Raw genomic sequence first — 23991 nt, 5'->3', positions numbered from 1 at the left:
GGCCAAAACTTTGCATCCCAGACTTGATGGCATATATTTGAGCCAGCTCATGGCTCCAGAAAGGCTCTCAGATTTTCTAGAAGAGACAAGGGGTTAAATGCTATCAGCATTTTGGAAGGAGAGCCAAGTAGGCTCCCTAAAAAGGGATTTTTTTTTTCCTCATGGCTGTTATTATTTACAAAAGCCTGCACAGCAGATCTTAGAGGAGAGCTTCCTCAGTGATTTCCAGGAGCATCTGCCGATTTGATGAAGAATCTGATGCCATCAGAGAACGAGCCAGTGATGACTCATTGCAGACTGTCTTTGTTGAGCGTTTGCTGAGTACAGCAGCCCTTTCTGGCACGGTTGCTCCCAGCCTGGGACCAGAAGCCAGGCAGTGGTGGGAGAGAGGCAGCTGGGAGAGGTTCTAGCTTGGGGCGCATTTCTTGATTCTACCTTCTGCCCTTCGGCTCTTCTCCCAGTGCCGAAAACCTTCACAAGGGCATGTTTTGAGAACAGCTGAGCCAGACACATACCCTCTCCGGTTCTCTTGAGGTTCATCCAGGGAAGATCAGTTATGAGACTCATGAAGGATGGAGCCTGTTTTTCCCTCTTTTCTGAGACCCGAGCACTCAGAAATCACATCCCTCACAGCCTAAGTAGAAAAATGGAGACCCTACAGAAAAACCATCTTTCCATTGTGTTTTCCACTCTGTCCTTCTTCATCTTATTAGGATTCCATGACACTGACCAAATCCAGCTCATTAGAGAACCGTATGGCTTGTGGGCATCGACTCAGGCAGAGTCCCCCTCTGTGGTCATGCTCATTCCCCATCACCCGCTTTCTGCCTAGTCTTAGACATGTCTTGTTACAGAAGCCTCCTGCCAGTCCCAACATGCAACCACCAGTGTCATCTCTTTCCTGCTTCCTGTCCCCTGCTCCCTGTGCTTGTCCTTCTCCATCACCTCCTGGCCTTTTCATTCCTGAGCCCACCAGTGCCCCCCACTTCTTTCTGCTTCCCTTCCATTTCTCTCGCCTGCCTGCCCTCCCCAGTTTCTCTGTCCTCTTTGTTTCTTCTCAGCCAATTAGCTACGATGTCTTCAAGCTGTTCATGAGGGCGTACTTGGAGGTGGACCTTCCTCAGCCACTGAGCACGCACCTCTTCCTGGCCTTCAGCCAGAAGCCCAGACAGGAGACCCCTGACCACCCAACAGAGGGGGCCAGCAATGAGGCCAGTGGCCCAGGTATGTAGACCAGTGTTCCCTGAGACAAGAAGGAGATTTTGTAGCTTTGACGCATTTGGCACAGGCACAGCTGCATTTCTAGGGGATCCCCTGTGTGCAGTAACTTCCTTATGGGGTGGGAATGGGGACTAGGGGACCAGGACTCCTTTCCCCATAGGGCCTCATGGGAAACCCTGTCTGATGGCTCTCTCGGAGGTACAAAGAAGGGCAAAATTCCTGCTCCCAGGATCAGAGGGGAGGATGGGGAGAAGAAGAAGAACAAAATAATGTATGACAGGGGGAAGAGAAGCTTCTGCAAAGAGGGCAGGAAGCCCTTGAAGGGAACACCTTCAGGTCATGTGCCCAGGCTGGGCTGAGCCCAGTAGTGGCAGAGGAAGGGGAGTTGTGATCCTTGTCTGCTTGGTCTATAATGGGGGTGACACAGCCAACCCCAGTGAGTCAGTATGAACCCAGCTGACACTCAGGGATGCACAACTCAAGTGATCCAGGTCCCCACAGGAAGGTATGCCCTTCCTGTGTCTCTAAGAAGCTAGAGATCATGGGCTGGTCCTCAGATCTTCTTTATCCTCCCCAGATACCAACTTACAGAATGTGGATAATGCTGCCAAAGCAGATGAGGCCTGTGCCCCTGATACAGGTAAGTCTTTATAATATGAGATTTGCGGGTTGGGGTGGAGGAAGGGGACATCTAACCAGCGGTTTGTTTCCATGTCCTTTAATTTAAGCAGATCTTGTCTGCCTCCGTCTTTGGGGCCTCCACCACTCACATGTGCTGGGATCATGAGGCTTGGTGCAGGCTCTTTCTTTACTTGCCGTGAAACAGGGTAGCTCATTAGCTGTTTACTTCTGATGGGGTTGCCTGGCCAGACAGGGGAGAAGGGGAACCTTCTGGGGAGTAAATATATATGGGGGTTTGAGTGAGTGTGTGTGTGTGTGTGTGTGTGTGTGTGTGTGTGTGTGTGTGAGAGAGAGAGAGGTGCAGAGAGAGAGAAGCAGAGCATATTTATAAAGAGGGATCTAGGGCCGAGATACACATGACTGCCTGTGGGTGGTGGAAGGTTGGTCGGGCAAGAAGTAAGGAGTGTGTTCAAATGGACAAAACTGTATAGAGCTGCACTGCAAGAAATGGTAAAGGGAATCTTTTTAGTAGAATTATACCATATGGAAACCTGGGTTTACACATGCAAATGAAGAATGTTGAAACTGGTAACCACATTGGGACATATGAAGAATATTTTTCTTATTAGTTAAATCTCTTTGAAAGGTAATTAACTATTGAAGAAAAAAAAAGACATTGTGTTGTGCAATTTCTAACATATGCAAAAGTGAAATGTAGAACAAGAGCACAGAAGCCTAGATGGGAGAATTGGGGTACTTACATGTACCGGTTTTCGTAAGTCAGGAGGAGGAGCCAGGTGAAGCAGTTAACATTATTTTCATCTATTTGCCAGGGACCTGGAAGGATGAGAGAATTTCTTCAAGAGGATACTAGGTGTATTTCTAATCTTTTCTCTAGTCATGGCGAAAAGGGCAACTGGAAAGACTATAGAGTTTTCCGGGTATAACTGAAGGACTGGTGAGATCAAAAATTGATGGTGGATAAAAAGCAGAGCATGGTTGGGAAAGGAAAATTGCCTTCTGCAAAGTTCTGCAAATTTCAGGCTTCCCCTAGAGCTCCACGAAGCAAGGCTTACAAGCATCAGTGCCTTCCTGAGGCCTTCAGGGCCAGCGTCAGGGCAAGACTCTACAAAGTATGGCTCACCCACCCGCCCTTCCCAGCATCCCACCCAGCCATGCGAGGTCCATGGCCCCTCGGGTAGAGAAGCTGATGCTGGGAGATGCTCTTAGGTCAATGGATTTAAGTTATAAATAAGTCTTAAATCATATGTGGAATAAGAGAGGCATATGATGACTTAAAATATTCTCATAATGGGAAGAGAAGGGTGAAATTGGGAACCTTGACATTCTAAACTCTGAAAGAGAAAATCAACCATGACAAGCATTTGGGCCCAGATTCTTTACCCAGAGACTTTCTTAGTCCAAATATCTGGAACTTCAAGAGGAACCCGAGAAAAATTACACTTCATTCCTTGAGGTTCCAAATTGTCGGAGCAGGGTTTGTTTTAGTGGCTGAAGTTTCTGAGGAACCAAGGAAGGACTTCCTGGGGATGCTGTCAATACATGATATTTGAGAAAAAGTAATCGATGGTGATAATGGAACTTGGCCGGCGTATTTGACCACAATGTTTATTGGCAACATTTGTATCATTCTGGGTCTGAGAGCAACTTCCAGAAACTTCCTCCTGGAGAAGTGATTTGTGATGTACCATTTTCCTTGTGTATGGAGAGTGTCAGTTTCCTGTGGTCAGATAATAAAAGGGTAATGATGTGAATGCTGTCTCAGGGAGGTATATACCATTTTTTTCATCATCTTTTGTGACTTGAGATTTAAAGTAGAACATCCTTTTCCTGTTAGACCACCTTCTGTGGATGTCTTAATTAGATGCCCCTGTTCACCAGAAACAGGAATGTAGGGACAGACGGATACCACAGAGAAGGGCCTCTGCCAGTAAGGAAGAGCCAAGTTCTGGTATCACCTTAGATCAGGCCATCTGTTAAAAATCCCAGCCTTTTCCTGTTGTCCAAGCTGAAGCCAGAGGAAACTAGATTCTCATTTGCTGTGGCCTACTTAGGCCTTTCAGAGCAGTCTCCAAGCTGGGATCCAGAACAATCCAGTTCAAGTTATTCATTTCCAGAACCAGGTAGGGGAATGTTTGGGTACATAGACACAGTAGAGAGGGGCTTCCACTGAGACCAGACATAGGCTCAGAGCCTCGAGCGATCTGTCATTTCAGGTTATCAGCTAGGAAAGCCAGAGTGCATCCTTCCTTTAATGCCCAGGACTAAGTCGAATAAACAATGTGAACTTCAATCTCCTAGGTTTTATTTCATTCCTCAGGCTCTTGAGATGTTTTCCGCAGCTTGACATATTGGACTCTCAAGGAAAGTTCTTCAATTTTTCCTTAGTTCTTCCCAATTATAAAAGTAACACATTATATCATAAAAAATTTGAAGTGTACAAAACAAATAAAAGGAAACAACAAAATCACCCATAATTTACCAATGCAGTTACACTTATGCCTGTATACACGTATCCTTGTAGGTTCTTTCTTTCTTTCCTTTTCTTTTTTTTTTTTTTTTAGATTTTATTTACTTATTGGACAGACAGAGATCACAAGTAGACAGAGAGGCAGGCAGAGAGAAGAGAAAACAGGCTCCCTGCTGAGCAGAGAGCCAGATGTGGGTCTTGATCCCAGGACGGTGGGATCACGACCCAAGCCGAAGGCAGAGGCTTTAACCCACTGAGCCACACAGGCACCCCTTTTTGTAGTTTTTTTCTACAATTTTTTATGGAATTGGAATCAGATTATGGATATAATTTGGGAACCAGTTTTGTTTTTCACTTAACATTATACTCAAACATTTTTCATATCATTCAAGACTTTTGGTAAACATCAATTTTAATGCAAGGCCCTCCTTCCATAGATGAAAAATCTGAGGTTGGATATAGAAGTAAGCCCACTCATGCAAGATCACACACCATTGATCTTGGTATTCTTTCCTTCTGCCTCTAGCTTGGTATTCTTTCCTTCATGCAACCCTGCCCAACCGGAAGGCAACAGGTAATACAGAGACTAAGAGAGAAGGTGGAACAAATCAGGTCTGCCTAAGAACCCTCAAGCAAAATGGTTAATGACATGGCACCTAGACAGAACTTCTATAATCTGGAAGAGGGTATTAGTCTGTTGTTACTGATGGTCCCTGAGGGATGTACTTGAATGGCGTGGGTTGGGGGTGTTCCACATAAGGCAGCTTGAGGAGGAAAAGCACTAGTAAGACTAAGTGCCCCTCAGTCCTTCTGTGCCCTGGCATTTCCATCACTAGAATGAATAGTTCACTTCAGTGTAGACTAGAACTGGTGGTGCAAGATCCAGTCATAGTTCTGGTAACCCAGAGATCTTTGGAAAAGTCTATAACAATGTTTTAAAACAGATTTGTTGAAATATAATTGGCATAAAGTGAATTGCATGTTTGAAATGTACAGTTAATAAGTTTTTACAGGTGTATACACCTATAAAGCAGTACCACATCAAGATAATGAAGATATCTATCATCTCCAAAGTTGCCTTATAATCTCTTTTTCCCACCTTCCGTACCACTACCCACTTGTCTGTGCTATCACTGATCTGCTTGCTGCCACTATAGATTAGACTGCATTTTCTATTCTTATAGAATCATACAGTATGTACATTTTTTGGTGTGGCTTCTTTCACTCAGTATAATAATTTTAAAATTTGTTGGTGTTGTGTGTATCAATAATCAACATGTTTTTAGTGCTGATTAGTATGCCAATATATAGGTAGATATTCCACAATTTGTTTATCCATTCACCTACTGATGGACATTTGGGTTGTTTCCAGTTTGGGGCTATTACATATAAAACATTAATATTCTTAGGGGCACCTGGGTGGCTCAGTGGGTTAAGCCACTGCCTTCGGCTCAGGTCGTGATCTCAGGGTCCTGGGATCGAGTCCCGCATCAGGCTCTCTGCTCAGCAGGGAGCCTGCTTCCCTCTCTCTCTCTGCCTGCCTCTCTGCCTACTTGTGATCTTTCTCTGTCAAATAAATAGATAAATAATCTTTAAAAAAATTAATATTCTTAGTACACATCTTTATAGGGACAGCTTTCATTCCTTTTAGGTAAAGATCAAGGAATAGAGTGTTTAAGAAAGATTATTATGTTCTTGTGATGATTTGACCTCTTTATTATGAAGTGACTCCCTTCATTCCTGGGAACACTCTTTGCTTTGAAATCTAGTTTATTATAATTCATAATTAATGTAGTCACACTAGTTAACTAGAGTTACAGTGGCATCTTCCTCCATTCTTATAATGTATTTGTGTCCATATTTAAAAAGATATTTAATAGGAAGCATGTAGTTGGTTGGATCTTCTTTTTTTAATCTAAACTGACAATCTCTGCATTTTAGAATTTTAGAACATTTACATTTACTGTGATAATTGCTATCATTAGGTTTAAAAGTGCCATTTTGCTATTTGGTTTTTTTTTCTCCATCTGTCCTTTCTTTCCCTTTTGCTCTTTTTCTGTCTTCTTTCAATTAGTTAAATTATTTATGATTTCACTCATCTCCTTTTTAACACTATTAGCTATAACTCTTTGTAACAGTATTTTAGTGATGGTTTTAACTATAATAGTCTATATTCAAGTAATATTATTCCACTTTGTATATACTCTATGAAATTTACCATAAGAGTGGTGCCTTGGTGGCTCAGTAGTTTAAGTGTCTGCCTTCAGCTCAGGTCATGATCTCAGGATCCTTTGATGGAGGCTCACTTTGGGTTCTTTGCTTGGTGGGGAGCCTGCTTCTCCCCTTCACTCTGTCTGCTGCTCCCCTTGCTTGTGCTTTCTCTCTCTGTCAAATAAATAAATAAAGTCTTTAAAAAAGAAATTTATTGCAGTATCCCTCCATATCTTCCACCTAGGCCTTTGTGCTATTGTTATCGTACATTTTCCTTCTATACATGTTGAATTATAAACTGCTCAACCACATTGTTATTATTTTTGCTTCAGTAGTTAATTATCTTTTAAGGAGATTTAACTAATAAAAATATTTTTTATATTTACCCATGTGGTTACCTGTTTTAAAACTCTGTATTCTTGTGTGTAAATCTAGGTTTCCATATGGTATAATTCAACTAAAAAGATGTTCTTTATCATTTCTTGTATTGCAGCTCTGTGAAGTTTTGTATACTGAAAATTTATTTTGCCTTTTTTTTTCCTAAAGATATTTCACTGAGTAAAGAATTCTAGGTTGGCGGGGGTGCCTGGGTGGTTCAGTCAGTTAAGCATCTGCCTTTATCTCAGGTCATGATTCTGGGATCCTGGGATCAAGCCCCCAGTAGGGCTTCCTGCTCAAAGGGGAGTTTGCTTCTCCCTCTCCCTTCTGCTTGTGCTCTCTCTATTTCTCTCTGTGTCTCAAATAAATAAATAAAATCTTAAAAAAAAAATTCTAGGTTGACAGGGTTTTTTTTCCCCTTAGTACTTTAAAGATGTTGTTCCACTTGCTTTCAGCTTGCTTTCTTTCCAGTGAGAAAACTACAGGCATTATCCTCTTTTTTTCTGTCTACATAAGGTCTCTTTTCCTCTGGCTTTTATGAATTTTTTTTCTCTTTATCACTGATTTTAACCAATTTGATTATAATGTTCCCTGGTATAATTTTCATGTTTTTTCATGTATTGGGGGTTCATTGAGCATCATGGACCTGAGATTCTATAGCTTTTATCAAATATTAACAAATTTGGAAAATTTCCAGCCATTATTTCTTAAATTTTCTACTTCTTTCTCTCTTCACGTATTCAAATTACATGTCTGTTTGAAGTTGTCCCCCAGCTCACCGATACGACACTATTTTTTTTTTTTAAAGTCTTTTTTGGATAGTTTTTATTGCTGTTTCAAATTCACTGATCTTTTCTTCTGCAAAGTCTAATCCACTGCTAATCCTATTCAGGGCACTTTTTTATTTCACACAAATCATATCTAGACAATTGTTAGGGACATTTTTTACGTATCTTTTTTGTCTCTTCTTAACATATGCAATCTTTCCTCTAGCTTCTTGGAGAGATGGAATACATTTGTAATAATTATTGTAAAGTTTTTATTATATCATTTGTGTCATTTCTGGCTCCATGTCAATTGCTTTTTCTCATTATTATTGTTCATTTTTTTTCTTGCTTCCTTGTATACCTGTTACGTTTTTGTGAAATACCAGGCATTGACAATTTTACATCGTTGGGTTTTACATTCTTAGAAAAATTCTTGAGTTTTGCTTTGGGGCACTGTTAGGTCACTTGGAAAGAGTTTGACCTTTTTGGTTTGGGTTTTAAAGCTTTGCTAGGCAGGACCAGAGAGGCGTTTACTAATTTCACCCAACTACCAAAGCAAAACTCTTCTGAGTTCTCTACCCAGTGTTTCTTGAGTTTTCTGCCTTGATTGGTGAGAAGAGACACTATTGTTGCATTCCAGGGATTGTTCCCACCAATACTGATTCTTTCCCTAGCCTCAGGTAGTCTCATCACACATCTATGCTAATTGTAACTCAGCTGAATAATTGAGGGGAAACTCTACTGATTACTCACAGAGGACCCTCTGTAGATCTCTAGAGTTCTCTCTGTGCACCTCTTTGGTGCACTGCCCTGTGAGCTCTAGGCACCTTGGACTCCCCGGAGTCTGCCTCTTCAATTCAGAGAGACTTGCAGGATCTGTCTGGGCTCCCCTTTCCTGTGCTGCAGCCCTTAAAACTCTTTCTGGACAGTAAGATGTGGCAATTATAGGAATCATCTCATTTGTTTTTCAGCCTCTTGGGAATCACCATTTGGTGCTACCACATTCAGTGTCCTTTGAACCATTGTTTCATATCTTTTGTCCAGTTTTTTAATTGTTTCAACAGAAGGGTATATCTGGTACGTTATCCCAATTTAGTCAAAATAGAAGTCATTGTAATAGTGTTTTAATGATGGATAGTTTGAGGATGTAGCAGTAACATGAGAAATAATGGGCTATCCAGTACAAAGGATTTTTCTCATTTGTCTTTTTTTTTTAAAGATATTATCTGTTTATTTGACAGAGATCACAAGTAGACAGAGAAGGAGGCAGAGAGAGAGGGGGAAGCAGGCTCCCCGCTGAGCAGAGAGCCTAATGTGGGGCTCGATCCCAGGACCCTAGGACCATGACCTGAGCTGAAGGCAGAGGCTTTAACCCACTGAGCCACCCAGGCACCCCTCTCTCATTTGTCTTATATATTAGTATGTTTGTCCCTAACTTTTCCTCCAGTGATTATTTAAATACTTCTGTTGCATATGTAATTTTATTACAATTTCCCCATCTCATTATCCTTACTTTTATCTCATCCTATTGTATTTTTAGCTCAACTTACTCACACTTGAGGCTTTCTGCCCCTACTTAGTAGAGGTTATATCTTCTTGCAACCTCTTAGGGTCTTGTCCAGTAGGAAGTTGTTTCCAAAGATCTGGAAGCTTCCTTTCCTTGTGTTGCAGTTCTGTTTCGTAAGATCTGTCTTGGTCTCTTCAGAAGAACTCTTGTAGTATACAGAGTGTCAGTGAGACAGTGGCCTCACCCGCTGTCCATCTGGATCATTGTTAACTCCCTTCTCAGATCATAGCCCAGTTGGCTTTCATGGAACACAGCTCTACTGGCCTGACACAAACCATTTGCCTTTGCCTGGCACTTTGGCTCTCTGAACAAAAAGTGGGCTGGTAATGTTGCCTTCCCCAGCAGGCATTACTCTCAGTCCTGCCTGTCTGTGTGCTTGTGCCTTCAGCTCTCCATTACTTAGTGGATTTTCCACTGCCGGTCTTCCTCTTACTTTTCACTGTGTTTTCTGTGAGTTGCACCCACTTCCTGGATATTAAGAGATTATTTCTGATGAGCATGGATTTAGAGAGACTGGGAAAAGAGAGATAGAGCTCTTAAAGTGACTTGAGAAAGTATAATTCACACAGTAGAATATAGGTGCCTCGTTTTCTCATTAGTAATAACCTCATATTTCTGAATTAGAGGACAAAGTATAAAAGAGACAGCGTTTTCCTATCTAAGAAAAGGGAAACTCCAGAGGGAAAACACTCCATTCCTGCTGAATGATAAACCACTTTCTGCATATTCTTAATCCAATTGATTAGGCTTGCAGCTAGTCAAAATTCGTCCTAGTTTCTGAAAACTCAGTGATTGTTGATCTTCTGAATATTCACCTTTTCATTTATCTTTTAATTTATTTGAGAAGAAAATTGTGAAAGCCTGCATTGGTAAATGACCAATAGTCTGTTTTTAGAATCCTAGCCAAAACTCTATAAACTGGGTGTGTTCCCAGACCCTTAGGCTAAATGCCATTTACCTGTTGCTTATGGGCATGACTAAAAATCACTGTCCTCTTTTCTGAAAATTCACAGGGTATAGGTGAATTTCTTACAAGGATAGAGATTCTTAAAGGGGTCAGAATGGGACCCATTCAGAGATTACGAACTCCACAAATTAGATATCTAGGACCACAGATTGGATCATATTTAAGTGACCAACACTTTTGAGGACACTTGTTTAAAATTCTTGCCTCTAATCAAGAAAATGATGGAGTAACAAAAGGGGTTTAATATTTGTTAAACACTAAGTGCTTTTGGATGGTTTGTTTTTGGCTATTACAGAATTGAAGATCACTGAGAAGCAAGAGCCAGCTAAAGACCAAGTGGCTGCAACCCCCTTGGGAAACCCTGTTGCTCCATCTCCAGGCTCGGAATCCCCCATAGTGTACCTGAAGGATGTTGTGTGTTACCTGTCCCTGCTGGAGACGGGGAGACCTCAGGATAAGCTGGAATGTAAGTGCTCACCCTCTCAAGGGCCTTCAACTTTTCCTTAGAAGATCTAGTATCTTGTCCTTCATTCTAAGCATGCCAGAGAGTGACCTGGGATCATGGGTATTGGCGACACCTGCTTGGGGAAGCTGCTTCGGTCCTGTCACCAGCAGTGATCTGGACACATCTTACAATCCATGCTGGGAACCCAGTACCAGTTGTAGGGAGAGTAGGAAGTACATCTGAGACCTTGCCATTGAGAATCTGGATTTGGAAATTGGAGAAGTCTCAACGGGGGATTGAGACTCCCTTCCTTTGCTGGCGGGATTTTCTGAAAGTCTCCAACCAGAAAGTTCCTACCTTCCCTTATTTTTCAAGGGAGGATATTCAATATCTGTCTTCCTTCTATTCTGTACCCAAGTATGGGGAATTCCTTTTTCTTTAACTATGAGGAATTCCTTTTTCTTTTTTCTTTTTTTTTTTTTAAGATTTTATTTACTTATTTTGACAGAGATCACATGTAGGCAGAGAAGCAGACAGAGAGAGAGAGAGGAGGGAGCAGGCTCCCTGCCGAGCAGAGAACCGGATGCGGGGCTCAATCCCAGGACCCTGGGATCATGACCTGAGCCGAAGGCAGAGGCCTTGACCCACTGAGCCACCCAGGCGCCCCGAGGAATTCCTTTTTCTTGATCAACCTCTAGCTTGTTAAAACTTATTTCTGTTTCTTCACCTACCCCACCTCAAGTTTTTTGGCCTCTAGAGAAAAGGGGCTAGTTAAGTGAGGGAGTTGGTTCCAAATGTGACTAAAGTTGATTTAAAAAACATATCTTCAGAGAGAGAGAGAGAGAGAGAGAGTAATGGCTGGTGACAGAAAGGAAAACCCAGAGCAACTGAAAGAGCCTGGAATCTTATAGAAGATTCACTTCAGGGATGGTTTCCCCCACCTCCAAGAGCCTACAGGCAGACTTTTTAAAATAGGAAATAATAGGACCTTGTTAAAAAAGATATATTGTTTTGGCTCCTCTTGGGAACTTAGTAGATATTAAGGGAAAAGCCATACGTATCATAGAAAAGTCAAAATTCCAGCTAATAAGATGACTAATCAACAAAACTTCAACAGTAACTAGGTTACTGTTAAATTTACTGGCAAGGTTAACCCTTGCCAAAACCAAAATGAAACAGTTCATTCATTAGCTGAGCTTAAAATCTCCCCCGTAGTTTTGAGGTGTTAACAATTGCAAGTCTGAAGTGCTAATTTGGTGGCAAATATAGCAGGTTTCTGTATCTTTTGGCTAATGTTAAAAGTGAAATGTCAAATTATTTCTAACATTCAGCTGAAAATTGGAGTTTAAGGTATTGAATTTGTTCATATTTACCAGAGAGGATGTGGCAGATTTTTTCATATTAGTGGCTCTCAGATTGAGTCTGGTAATGGCAATAAAAAGAAACCGCATTAAAAAAAATTTGTTTTTGTTACAGAAAATTGCCAACATAGATAAAAGTAGAAAGCACAGTCAACTTCCCTATACCCATCAGCCACCTTCAGTAATGACCCTGCTTATAATCAATCATGTTTTATTTATACCTCTCATACACTCCCTCTGCTCCAGAATATTTTGAAGCAAATTCCAGACATCTGTATGTACCTCTAAAATATGACTTTTTCTTAACTATAACTTCACCACCATTATCACATTGAAAGATAATGATTCCTTATTACTGCCTGTTCACAGAGAAAGCAGGCAGAGCTAAAATAAGAATAAAAGTATTCGTTTAGGGCCTCAGAATAGCAATATGGAGAACACAGATTTGGGTAGAAACCCAAAAAGTGTCTTTCCCGAAGGAACAAAAGTCAGGGGTGTTTAAAGACAAGAGGAATTCTCATGTATGTGTTTGCAGAGAATTTTGATTGGTGTTGGTAGTGGAAAACTAATCTTAATTGATATGTAATTGGTGACTGAGGTTATCACTAAACAAAGTCTCTTTAATGTAGCAAATTGCAGGTGTTCAGGTTGAGTCCTTGGAATATTTGCAGTTTGGCCCCATTCAGAGTTCACGGTTCCACCTGGTTAGGACCTGCATGAGGCCCATCTCCTTAATGGCCTCCCAGCTCCATTTTAAAGCCCCTTGACATAAGTGACTCCATTTAATTTCACCTTTTATATACCAGATATTCATTCGGTGTTCACATTTTCCCAATTATCTTACCTATTTTTAACTGGTTGTTTGAATCAGAATCCAAATGTGGTCCCTACATTTGCCGTTGCTTCTTATGTTTCTTCTATTTTAATCTTCTGCTTATTATTTTCCTTGTAATTTTTCATTGTAGAAACTTGGTTATATTTGTTCTCTAGAGCTTTTAATCTTTTTTTAAATTAAACCAGATGAATTCAAATCCTCTCCTGATTTTAGTGACTAAAAACAATTTAAGCTTTTCTCTTTTAATAACCAAACGTGCATCTTTTTGGAAATAATATCCTGAAATCCCACCTATCATCCATTCATTAACAATTACTCTCATTGTTGAAGACCTTTTATCTGCTAATCACTTTTTTTTTTCTTTTTAAAGATTTTATTTTTTTATTTGACAGACAGATCCCTAAGTAGGCCGAGAGGCAGGCAGAGAGAGAGGGGGAAGCAGGCTCCCCGCTGAGCAGAGAGCCAGATGCAGGGCTCGATCCCAGAACCCTGAGATCATGACCTGAGCCGAAGGCAGAGGCTTTAACCCACTGAGCCACGTAGGCGCCTCTCTGCTAATCACTTTAAATGCATTATCTCATTTTAACCTCACAATAACCTGAGAAGATCAATGTGATTAAAATCATTTTAAGTGCAAACGACTTGCCCAAGGACATGCTGGTCTTAAACGGGATACTTTCTTCCTGTTCTTTCTGGTTCAGCTGTCCCTGCATTATAGGACCAGGGGAGCTCCCCGTGGGTGTCCCCCCCGGGGCCCAGGGTCTGGGAACAGCAGTGATGGGAAAGCCTGCCCTTTCCATCATCCAGCATCTGTTTGGCAACTCAGCCTCCTATGCTGAGTGCCTCTGACTAGGACATTCTGAAGACTCAGAGAATAAGAAGGCCGTGACCCTACTTTGAAGGAATCTTGACTCCTGGCACAATCACCCCACTGAACAAACGCAAGGCGCAGGGATGTCACAACATTAGAAAGATGTGATGACACACAGGCAACCTAACAGGAGTGTCGTGACCTGTGGGTACATGCTGAGAGGTCTAGAGTGGGTATGTGGGGGAAGGGTCAGTCAGGGAGGCCCAATGAAGGGTTCCAAGAACAGGAGGAAAATGAAGATGCGTCAGCTCTGCTCCTGACTCCGCTTACTTCTGAGATCACAAACAGGATCTCTACCTTTAAGATGAATGAAATGCAGTTTCCCAGGTCCCAAAAATGAAAATTTAGTCCTTTGCCCAAATTTCTGTCCCAGGTCTTCCTTATCCTGCATCACCTCCCTACAGCTAGAACATGCTAAAGGATGTTTCTGAATAGCACATTGACATTTTAAGAAAAACAAATACAACAGCTTCTATAATGGTAACTACATCATAGCTTTGTTGAGGATTCCATCAGCAGTAATGATAGCGTGTACAGGACAGTGCATCGTACTTATTAAATGCCACATATAAATGTTTGTTAATGAAAGAAAGTAACAATAAATAACATCTGGGGGCACCTGGGTGGCTCAGCGGGTTAAAGCCTCTGCCTTTGGCTCAGGTCATGATCTCAGAGTCCTGAGATCAAGTCCTGCATTGGGCTCTCTGCTCAACAGGGAGCCTGCTTCCTCTTTCTCTCTCTGTCTGCCTGCCTCTCTGCCTACTTGTAAAATAAATAAAATATTTTTAAAATAAATAAATAAATAAATAAAAATTTAAAAAATAAAAATAAATAACATCTGTGAGTGCTTTCTCCATTTCAGGTGCCATGGGACGAGGAGTAGGGCACATGAATCTGTCTGTATAAGCTCGATCTTCCTGAAATCTTTAAAGAGGCCAAAACATTTAGATGTCACAATATTGATTTTTATTTTATTTTATTTTTTTATTTTATTTATTTGAGAGAGAGAGACAGTGAGAGAGAGCATGAGCGAGGAGAAGGTCAGAGAGCGAAGCAGACTCCCCATGGAGCTGGGAGCCTGATGTGGGACTCGATCCCGGGACTCCAGGATCACGCCCTGAGCCGGAGGCAGTCGTCCAACCAACAGCGCCACCCAGGCGTCCCACAATATTGATTTTTAGAGTGATCATAGCTGGCATAAAGTTCTGAGGTTAAAGAAATGATGTTGGACTTCTTTGCTTGCTCTGGGGATGTTAAGAGAAAGAACACATCAATTTAAACTTCTCTGAATATCTTTTTTAGAGAGTGAAGTTGTCAAAACCTTCTCTTAAAACCTTTCTAAGGGGCGCCTGGGTGGCTCAGTGGGTTAAAGCCTCTGACTTCGGCTCAGGTCATGATCCCAGGGTCCTGGGATCGAGCCCCGAATTGGGCTATCTCCTCTGCGGGAAGCCTGCTTCCTCCCCTCTCTCTGCCTACTTGTGATCTCTGTCTGTCCAATAAATAAATAAATAAATCTTAAAAAAAAAAAAAAACCTAAGTATTAAAAAGGCCAGCAAAAATATTTACTATGGGGGCGCCTGGGTGGCTCAGTGGGTTAAGCCGCTGCCTTCGGCTCAGGTCATGATCTCAGGGTCCTGGGATTGAGTCCCGAGTCGGGCTCTCTGCCCAGCAGGGAGCCTGCTTCCCTCTCTCTCTCTCTCTCTCTCTCTGCCTGCCTCTCCATCTACTTGTGATTTCTCTCTGTCAAATAAATAAATAAAATCTTAAAAAAAAAAAAAATATTTACTATGTATGTAGTCTTACTTGGCATGTTTCTTTGACAAACATTTTAAAGGTATTGATATATTTATTTTATACATATCTTGTAGGATATTGTATGCTTATTTATATTTCTTATATAGAACAATTAAAATTATTACAGAGAAAAAAATTGACCGATCATTTACATACTAATCCTCATTAAAAAAAAAAAAGAAAGACCTAGGAGGAAGGGGAACCATTGTAATCTCCATCTTGCAGATAAAGAAACATGGCTCAATGAAGTTAAATGACTTGTCTGATGCCCTTGAGGTAATAGGACAAGGTCTAAATCCACACCCTTTCTGGGTGCAGTAAAAGCAGTGTCCCATTTATAGTTCTGGTGCTCCCACCAGCCGGGCACTTGTGAGCTGTGTTCCAGTGATGCTGCGAGGGTATGCACCCTCCACCAGGAACCACACCGCCACCTGGATCTCATCAGCCATGGAGTTAATGCTTAGACAGGTCCAGAAGCCAGACAGCTAGGTTCTCCTCCCTTTTTCCACCCTCTGTGTAAGAAATCAGACTCTGTACTTTGGAGGGTGGGTGAGCTGGCTCCAGGGGCCTTCGCCCCAGCGACAGAACTGAGCTAAAGACCGGCAGCATCAAAGCCCCAGCCTATCTGTGGTGCCCAGAGGACACCTTGAGCCTTACCTCTGTGTCTCTTGCAGTCATGTTTCGTCTCTATGATTCGGATGAGAACGGTCTCCTGGACCAAGCGGTAAGCTCTCATTCCAAATGTCCCTCCTGAAACCAAGAAAATCTGGGGGAGAAGGGAGCAGGTGGAGGAAGGGTCTAAAAACCCCCAGTTCTAACATTAGAGAAGAGCAGTGTCTTGATAGAGCCTGCAGGAATCATGGCAGAACCCCCCACTGCTACTTCCCAGAGGGCCAGCTTGGGGGAGAATGAGCTCCACCTGACGTTTTCATTCCCGAAGCCTTGGATCTCACCATTTCAGAAGGGGAGTTGCTTTAGTATCTTACCTAGTTGGACTTCCCAGTCTTCCTCTCATACCCAGAGCAGTAGCTCAACGAGTCTGGTTCTTTCTGCTCTGAGCAAATGGTCCCGTCCCATTGTACCGGGAAGGCCTGAGACCCGTCCCTGCTCTCCCTCAGGAACAGGCAAGGATACAACAGGGATCATGGAGTAAAAAGAGGTATGGAAGGCAGAGAGGGGAGAAGGCAAACAATCAGGCAGCTCTGTGCTCATCACCAGCACTGTTAGAGACGGGGCTCCTTAACAGAAAGGCTGTGAGGTTGAGAGGCATGGGACAGAGTCACACCAGCCCCACGGGGAGGAAGGAAACAAGTCCACTAGACCAACGAAGTCATCCCCAAGTCCTCTAAACCCCAAGGCTCCTTTAAGGGATCCCATAGCCACAAGGCAATGCCGTGGGCTGCATCACGCCGGAGAACAACCAGAGAATCACAGACTCGCAAGCATTTGATCAACACACGTTAATGGAGTGTCTGCCCCACATCAAGCACTACTTCGAGTGCTGGGGCTATGTCAGTGAAGCCAACAGACACAAATCTGTGCCCTCATGAAGCTTTTGTTCTAGCGCAAGCACGCGCCCTACAAAGCTGAGCGAGGTATGTGTCAGAGAGAGGTGAGTGTCAGAAGGAAAATAAAGGAGGGAAAGGAAGTGTTGGAGGGAGCAGTTTAGCTAGAGGAGCCAAGGATGGTGTCCCTCCGGGGATCTGTGAACAGGGACTGGAAGGAAGTGAGGGAGTGAGTCAGGGAGACATCCAGAGGAGACCCCTTCCAGGCTGAGGCAGCCCCAAGTGCGAGGGGCCTGAGGGGTGCTTGGAATGTCAGCAGATGAATGAGGAGGGAACTTGATGGAACAGAACAGCAAGGAGGTCAGAGTTAGAGGTAATAGAGATGAGATTAGAGAAAGAATGACCAGGAGTGGTTGTGGGGAGAGTTCACAAAACCCAGCAAGTTGTAGAGGGGATTGGAAGTTTGTCTTTTACTCTGGAGGAAGGGAGAACCATTGGGGGTTTTGAACAGAGGGGTGACACAACTTCAGTTTAACCAGATCACTCTAGCTTGCTGTATTGCAACTAGGCTGTAGGGACACCAGCAGGGACGCCAGTTTGGAGGCTATTGGAATAAACAAGATAAGAGATGCTGGTAACGCGCACCAGAGTAGAAGCATTGCAGATGGTAAGAAGGGGGTTAAGTTCCAGATCTGTTGGGAAGACAACACTGGTGGATGGAAGTGAGTGTCTATAGAGACACCCAATTCAATTTTCCACAGAAGATCTCCGGCAGATGGATGCCTAGGATCTATGTGAACACTCTAAGGATTGGAGAGTTCACCCTCTGCCTGAAGACAGTCGTTCCACTGTTGGGGAAACAGGTAGAGAGGGCTTCCTTCCTGCACAGAAGGCACCTCTCGTCTACCAGAGAAATTCTCAGCACAAAAGAGGATTCTGTTTTCCTCTCCCCCTCCCCCAACCCAGCAGTGAGACCAAAATAGGCCAATCTTCAACCTCTCCTTCCCTATACCCCTTGGCTTACTTCTGCCCTGTGTAGGTGACCAGGACAGCGGACCAGTGGAAAATCGATCCTATACCGTAGGTCTTTAAGATTTAGAAGGTACTGTCCCATCTACCCCAAGACCTTCTCTAAGCTCAAATTCCCCCAATATTCTACACTGTTTCTCATAAGGCAGGCTTAAATAACCACTCTGACCAAGCTCTGGTTTGAAAGTGCCATTCTTAAAATATGACACAGAACTGAACCTATTCCTCCATGACTCTTTTAAGTAGCCACGTGTGGCCTGAACAGAATGGACATCTGGGGAACAAGTTCTTCCTAAGATCTGCTATTCTGCTTCCTGAAAATGCCTTCCCATTCACACAGACCAAGACTGAGTCTAATTCTTAGTTCCTGAATCACATTGTTTTAATCAAGGACTCTTGAACCCAGCTCAATCCACCAAGCTCTTTTTTTGTTGGAAAATCTGTTGCACCCTGTCCCCACTGCTTGGCCCACTACCTTACCTCCATTTATTACCTCATCTGTGATTTTGCAATGAATTTTTTAAAATTTTAAATAGAATGTAATTTTTTAAATCCCTCCTGGTTTTTAGGTTGCTTATTTTGACCCAGCATCCTACATGGTGGAGATAACACTTTTGAACTTGGCTTCCATTCACCAACGTGTCTCCCCAGATCAGTCTTACTATGAACATCTTCCATGGTGCCCAAGAGATACAAATGCCTCCTCAGTCCAACACAAGTTGCCATGCGACTCTTGGTGCACTGATTCATTCCCATCCAGCAGTTCTGTGAGGTCTTAAAGAAAGCCTGACCTTGGTACTAAACAAAAGTCTTGCTTACCAGGCAGGTGTAGCCCTTATAAACGTCCTAATCAGAGTCCTGGGCTCAGGGCTAGGCAAGATGCAGAGGAACGAGAGACACTCAAAAGGTAGAGTTAAGACCTGAGCTAGGACCAATACAGTGGCCCTACATCCACCTGCAAATTGACCCCTGAGGGATATAGATGGATCCCAAGTTGCTAAAGCTTTGGGAATGAGGAGCAATGAAAGAGGGTGAGGGGAGAGAACTGCCTTGGTTTAGTACTTAGGAAGTATTTAGGAAGCAAGAATCACAAAGGAGAAAACAGGAGTGCCTACTCTCCTGAGACTAACAGAATTGAGGAAGGAAGTTGAGTTCAGGGGGAGTCCAAGAAGAAGACAGTGAGCTTTCTGCATACCTGTGGCTTGCCCATGTTCTTTGTTTCTTGTGAGCATCTACTCTCCACAGAGCTTTGTAGTCGGGGCTGAAAAAGAGAGCAGAAAAAAATGGTGGGCCCCTTAGGAAAGGCCAGTATGTTACACGGCTACTTCTCACGCTTTGCCCTGCCCATCTTCCCACGGGGTTTGGTTTTGGGTCTTGCTCATGAAAACACATCTTCAGTGGTTCTGTTCTCTTGATGTTTTCTAGGAAATGGATCGTATTGTCAACCAGATGCTTCACATTGCCCAGTATCTGGAGTGGGATCCCACAGAGCTGAGGCCTGTAAGTTTCCAGAAGCAAGGGGAGATGTTCAAGTGAACTTCCGAATGAAAGCAAGATAAAATGTTGACCGTGCATGTGCTCCCAGACTCACCCTCTCATAGGCAGCTTCTCTGGGGTCCTATGCCTTGACCTCTGTTTTCTCTAGGAAAAAATTGAAAAATAGGAAAAATTGAAAGACATAATTTAAATAATAATACCTAATAATGCTCCCTAACCTTTCCACCAGAGCTAAATTTTTATAACAAGGGTTCAAGGAATTTAGAACTAGAAAGAATTTTAAAGATTTTCTCAATCACCAGATAATATTAGTAGCTACATTTGGGGGCTCCTATGAGTCAGGTACTAGATGAGACATTTTCTATACCTTTTCTCTTATCATCACTACACTGCTACCCACATAGCAATATTATGTTCATTTTATAGGTGAGCAAAGCCGAACCCAGAGAGTGGGGTGGCTTGCCCAAGGCCACGTAGGACAGGGCAGGACAGGGCATGGAACCCTGGCCTCCTCACTGCTGTTTGCTCCCTCACTGCTCTGCCTGCTGTAAATCAGAGCACAAAGGGGTAAAACACAAAGCAGATAACACAGCAAAAGAGAAAGAAGGGGAAAGAGGGAGGCAGGGAAGTGCAGGATGAAAGTGGACAATTGTTGCTCTCTGGGTTCTGCAGATACTGAAGGAGATGTTGCAGGGGATGGACTATGACCGGGACGGCTTTGTGTCTCTAGAGGAATGGGTCCATGGAGGGATGACCACCATCCCACTGCTGGTCCTGCTGGGCATGGACGACTCTGTAAGTCAGCAAGCCTGAGCTCAGAGAGCTCTTATCTTTCAGAAGCATCAGGCTCCATGCGGAAATCAACATCTATATATGGCCTTGGCTTCTTCCCTTCCCCACTGGGCACACCATAGCCTCTAAGCCAGCCTCAAAGTCCTCTTTTTCCACCTGTTAGTGCCTGGCATATATTCATTCATTTGACTGAGAACACTGACTAAATTAAATAAAGGTACTGTTCTGAACACAGTAAGGGGATTCAAAAATAATATTCCCCTTCCAGAAGCTTAGACTCAACCAGGTGGGTTGAGGGTTTGTGTGGGGGGAGTCAAGGAAGAATCACACCATTTCAACAAATTAGGGTAAAATATGCTAAGAGTCTTGACAAAAGAAGGAAAGGAGGAAGGGAAGGAAAGATACTGATGTGTCCCAAAGTAGAGGTTTTTCAGTGATACTATCTTATTTAACCATCAAAACAACCGGATAAGATATATATTTTTCCCCAATTTGTATAGATGGAAAACTGAAATTCTGGGCCTAGAGAGCAAAGGAAGAGCGAGAATTTATTTGCACTTGATTCCAAAGATCCCATGCTTTCGAAATCTCCCAAACTGAGGAGTGAGAAAATAGGAAGAAGCCTTGGGGTCGTTTGGCCTGGTGGGAAGTACCATGTGGGAGTCTGAGGTCTCATCCTTGAGTATAAAGGTCAGGTAGAAAGCCCTTAGAGGGTGATATTGGATCTGGTTCCAAGGATGGGTATGATTGGCCGATGGGAATGATAGAAGAGAAAGTTTATGGCTGGGAGAAAAGCTTGGTCCAAAACCTAAATGAAAGAAAGTTCAGAGCGTATTAGAGAAACCTCCCAGTTTTACCAGAATAGGGAATACATATAGAGGCTTGATGTGAAATCCATGGTAATATAAGCCGCATCTGATCTGGTCTGCTTATCTCACAAGGGAAATCGCTTCCATACACAAAGGAAAGATAAGAACTAGATGGTGGTAAATGCTTGATGTCACTAAATGGTGGACTGTTGCACAGGTTGTGGGCAACTCCTCTTTGAGATTACAGAAATGCCATAGAGAGGAAGTTCAGTTGGGCTAGCCTCTCACTGGCTGCCATTGCCCATAATGTCTCCATCTGACTGCTCTGCAGTTAAGAAGCTGAGCCTCCGTTCCCAACACTCAAGAACAAAGAATCCTGCAATCATCTTAGCATGTCCAGCACTTCCCAACTGCTAAGTAGAAATCAAGGAACCAGGAACTACATAACTTCTGCCTTCTTATTCCTTAAGACCCAAAAAGTCAGAGCTGGAAATGATGTTGGTGATCCACACGTTAGTCTCTTTGTTTTACAAACTGAGGGTCAGAGAAGTAAAGGGACTTGCCCTCAGGCACACCCAGTTAGTACCAGAGGCCAACCGCCATATTCCGGAAGAGAATATGCTTATTCAGTGATTCCTTACCAAGAACCTATCATATGTAATAATCCACCTGAGCTAGGGCATGGTGGGCTCAGATAAGGAAGGCACAGTTTCTGCTATCGGTACTTGAATCAAAGTGGAAGTTCCAGCATTCCTGGTTTTTTTCCTGAAATGTGAGAATGGAGGTGAGACATTTTAACCACAAGAAAGCAATTTCTATTTCCTATTCTGTTTTGGACTTGCTAAGTCCAAGGCAGCATACAACTCTTTTCATGGAGGGGATCTACTCTCATATGGCTGGAGGAGGGAGAGAGGTCTATTTCTTCAACATTACCCCTGATGTCTCCCCCAAATGCCAAACCAGCCTCGTAGAAGACCGTAATTTACATCAATAAAGAGGCAAACTAAAGCAAATGTGAATGTAGCTTTTATTAATCAAAAGTCTTAAGTGCGTATTTAAAAATATGCACTAAATTGTAAGTTTTTACATTTAATATTCAAGATTCTAGAGAAAGCATCCCTCGGTGGCTTAAAAAAAATCACATAGCCCCTTTAGTTTTTTCAAAACCCACATGGGGCAACTAAAAAGTCAGGAGATCTCTGAATGGCACAAATGCAGAGGAGAAATGGTCTGCCTCCCGGGTACCAGGCTGGCACTGGGGAGGTGACACCCACATCATGCAGACTCCTTGTGCGTAAATGAAAGGGCCACATGGTGGCGCTATAACCCAAGCAGAAATGTTATTTCAGCCTTCATCTGGGTCCTTTTGCTTCTAACCCCACATCCACGAAAATAGTATCTAAGAAAACAAAACCATCTGATTGAGTTAATAAAGGGTTTTTAAGGTAAAATGACAGCTCTGTAGGGTAGATGAAGAAGCTGTGCTGAAGACTGCTGTGATTTCCCTTCTGTCCATAAAGGAAAACCCTAGAATGTGTAGATAGGGCGAGGGATGAAAGGAGCATAGACTCAGGCCAGCAATACCAAGTTATGAAATAAGTCGTTTGTTATTTTATAGTCTTGGACTATTTATATAACTTCTCCAGGGCCCTTTTTCTTCATTTCTGGGATAGGCATAAATCTACCTCCTTACAAACACTCTACTTGCTTTGTGTTCCCCAGTGTCTAACACGGAGAGAAACTTAATAAAAGTTTTAATTCAAGATGTGGTAAGCGCTGGATTAGGAGCTTGACTTAGTTATTTCACTTGATTCTTACAGACATCCTCTGGATGTTTATCAAGTGAATGGATGAATCAATCTTTCCCTAAATCATTTAATCAATCAATAAATCTGTTTACTAAAGTGGAAACCATTAAACACAAAGCTATAATTCTATAAAACTCAGATCTTTAAAGAAGCAGTGTTTGGAGGCAGTAAGAAGAAAAATGCTTAGCCCTTCTTTGGGAAGGGGACCAGCATTCGGAAGAGCAGATGGCACTTCCCTGGAGACCATGAGGAGCCCAGTCTGGGCACAGAGACGGATCTGGCTGCCCTGACCAGCCCAAACAAGAGGTGCGCAGAAGTAGGAACTGGGTGTGAGTCCAGCACGCTGTCTCTATGTCAGTGCCCCCCACCTGATTCCAGCAGTTCTTAATGCCCTTAAGACCGGCCCAAGGATGTTAGTCTTTTGATGGAGCCCAGGACAAAAGTTCAGGGATAGCATACACGGAGGCATGTTCCTGAAGCCACAGCCTCCCATAAGGCTGTGCTCCCAGAGCTAGAAGTTGGAAGATCTAATGGCACTTAGCAGTATGGTTTTTAAGACACCAAGGGATGCTTTCTTCAGAATTTTGAATATCAAATGTAAAAAACTTGTAATTTAGTGCCTATGTAAAAATAAATGCATCAGACTTTGAATTAATAGAAGTTACGTTCATATTTGCTTTTGTTTGCCCCTTTACCGTTGTAAATTATGGTCTTCTAGGAGGCTGGTTTAGCATTTGGGGGAGACATTGGGTGTAATGTTGAAGATATAGTTTCTCTCTCTCCCTCCTGTAGTCTTAGGAGAGTGGATTCCGCTCTCATATGTGGTTGTATGAGGCTTGGCTTCACTCGTGGTTAAGGATGAATTTGCTTCTGGGCCAAGTCAGGAGGAAGTGGTTTAACCCTCTCTCTATCTCTCTTTACTATTTTATCTGTGTACAGAAAGTTGAAAGAAGTGTGTTGTTTTTGCTAAATGACTTTTTCCTGATTACAAAACTGGTACACTCTCACTGTAGAAGATTTGG

General features: G+C 42.8%; 1 protein-coding gene across 3 annotated transcripts in view; it reads left to right on the top strand.

Annotated features, from left to right (window-relative positions):
• DGKG (diacylglycerol kinase gamma) overlaps window positions 1-23991 on the top strand; it is a 198426-nt gene that overhangs the window by 57550 nt on the left and 116885 nt on the right. For 2 of the 3 annotated variants that reach the window (XM_044251945.1, XM_044251944.1), the window contains exons 4-9: window positions 1062-1224; window positions 1799-1861; window positions 10519-10689; window positions 16204-16253; window positions 19489-19563; window positions 20233-20355. In XM_044251945.1, coding sequence (XP_044107880.1) covers window positions 1062-1224; window positions 1799-1861; window positions 10519-10689; window positions 16204-16253; window positions 19489-19563; window positions 20233-20355 — 645 coding nt within the window. The remainder of the gene's footprint in view (window positions 1-1061; window positions 1225-1798; window positions 1862-10518; window positions 10690-16203; window positions 16254-19488; window positions 19564-20232; window positions 20356-23991) is intronic. The other variant, XM_044251946.1, reaches the window with a different exon arrangement.

Source organism: Neovison vison, chromosome 6, assembly GCF_020171115.1.
Source record: "Neovison vison isolate M4711 chromosome 6, ASM_NN_V1, whole genome shotgun sequence".
NCBI lineage: Eukaryota > Metazoa > Chordata > Mammalia > Carnivora > Mustelidae > Neogale > Neogale vison.
The sequence above is the reverse complement of the archived record's forward strand: the minus strand, read 5'-3'. Positions and strand labels throughout refer to the sequence as shown.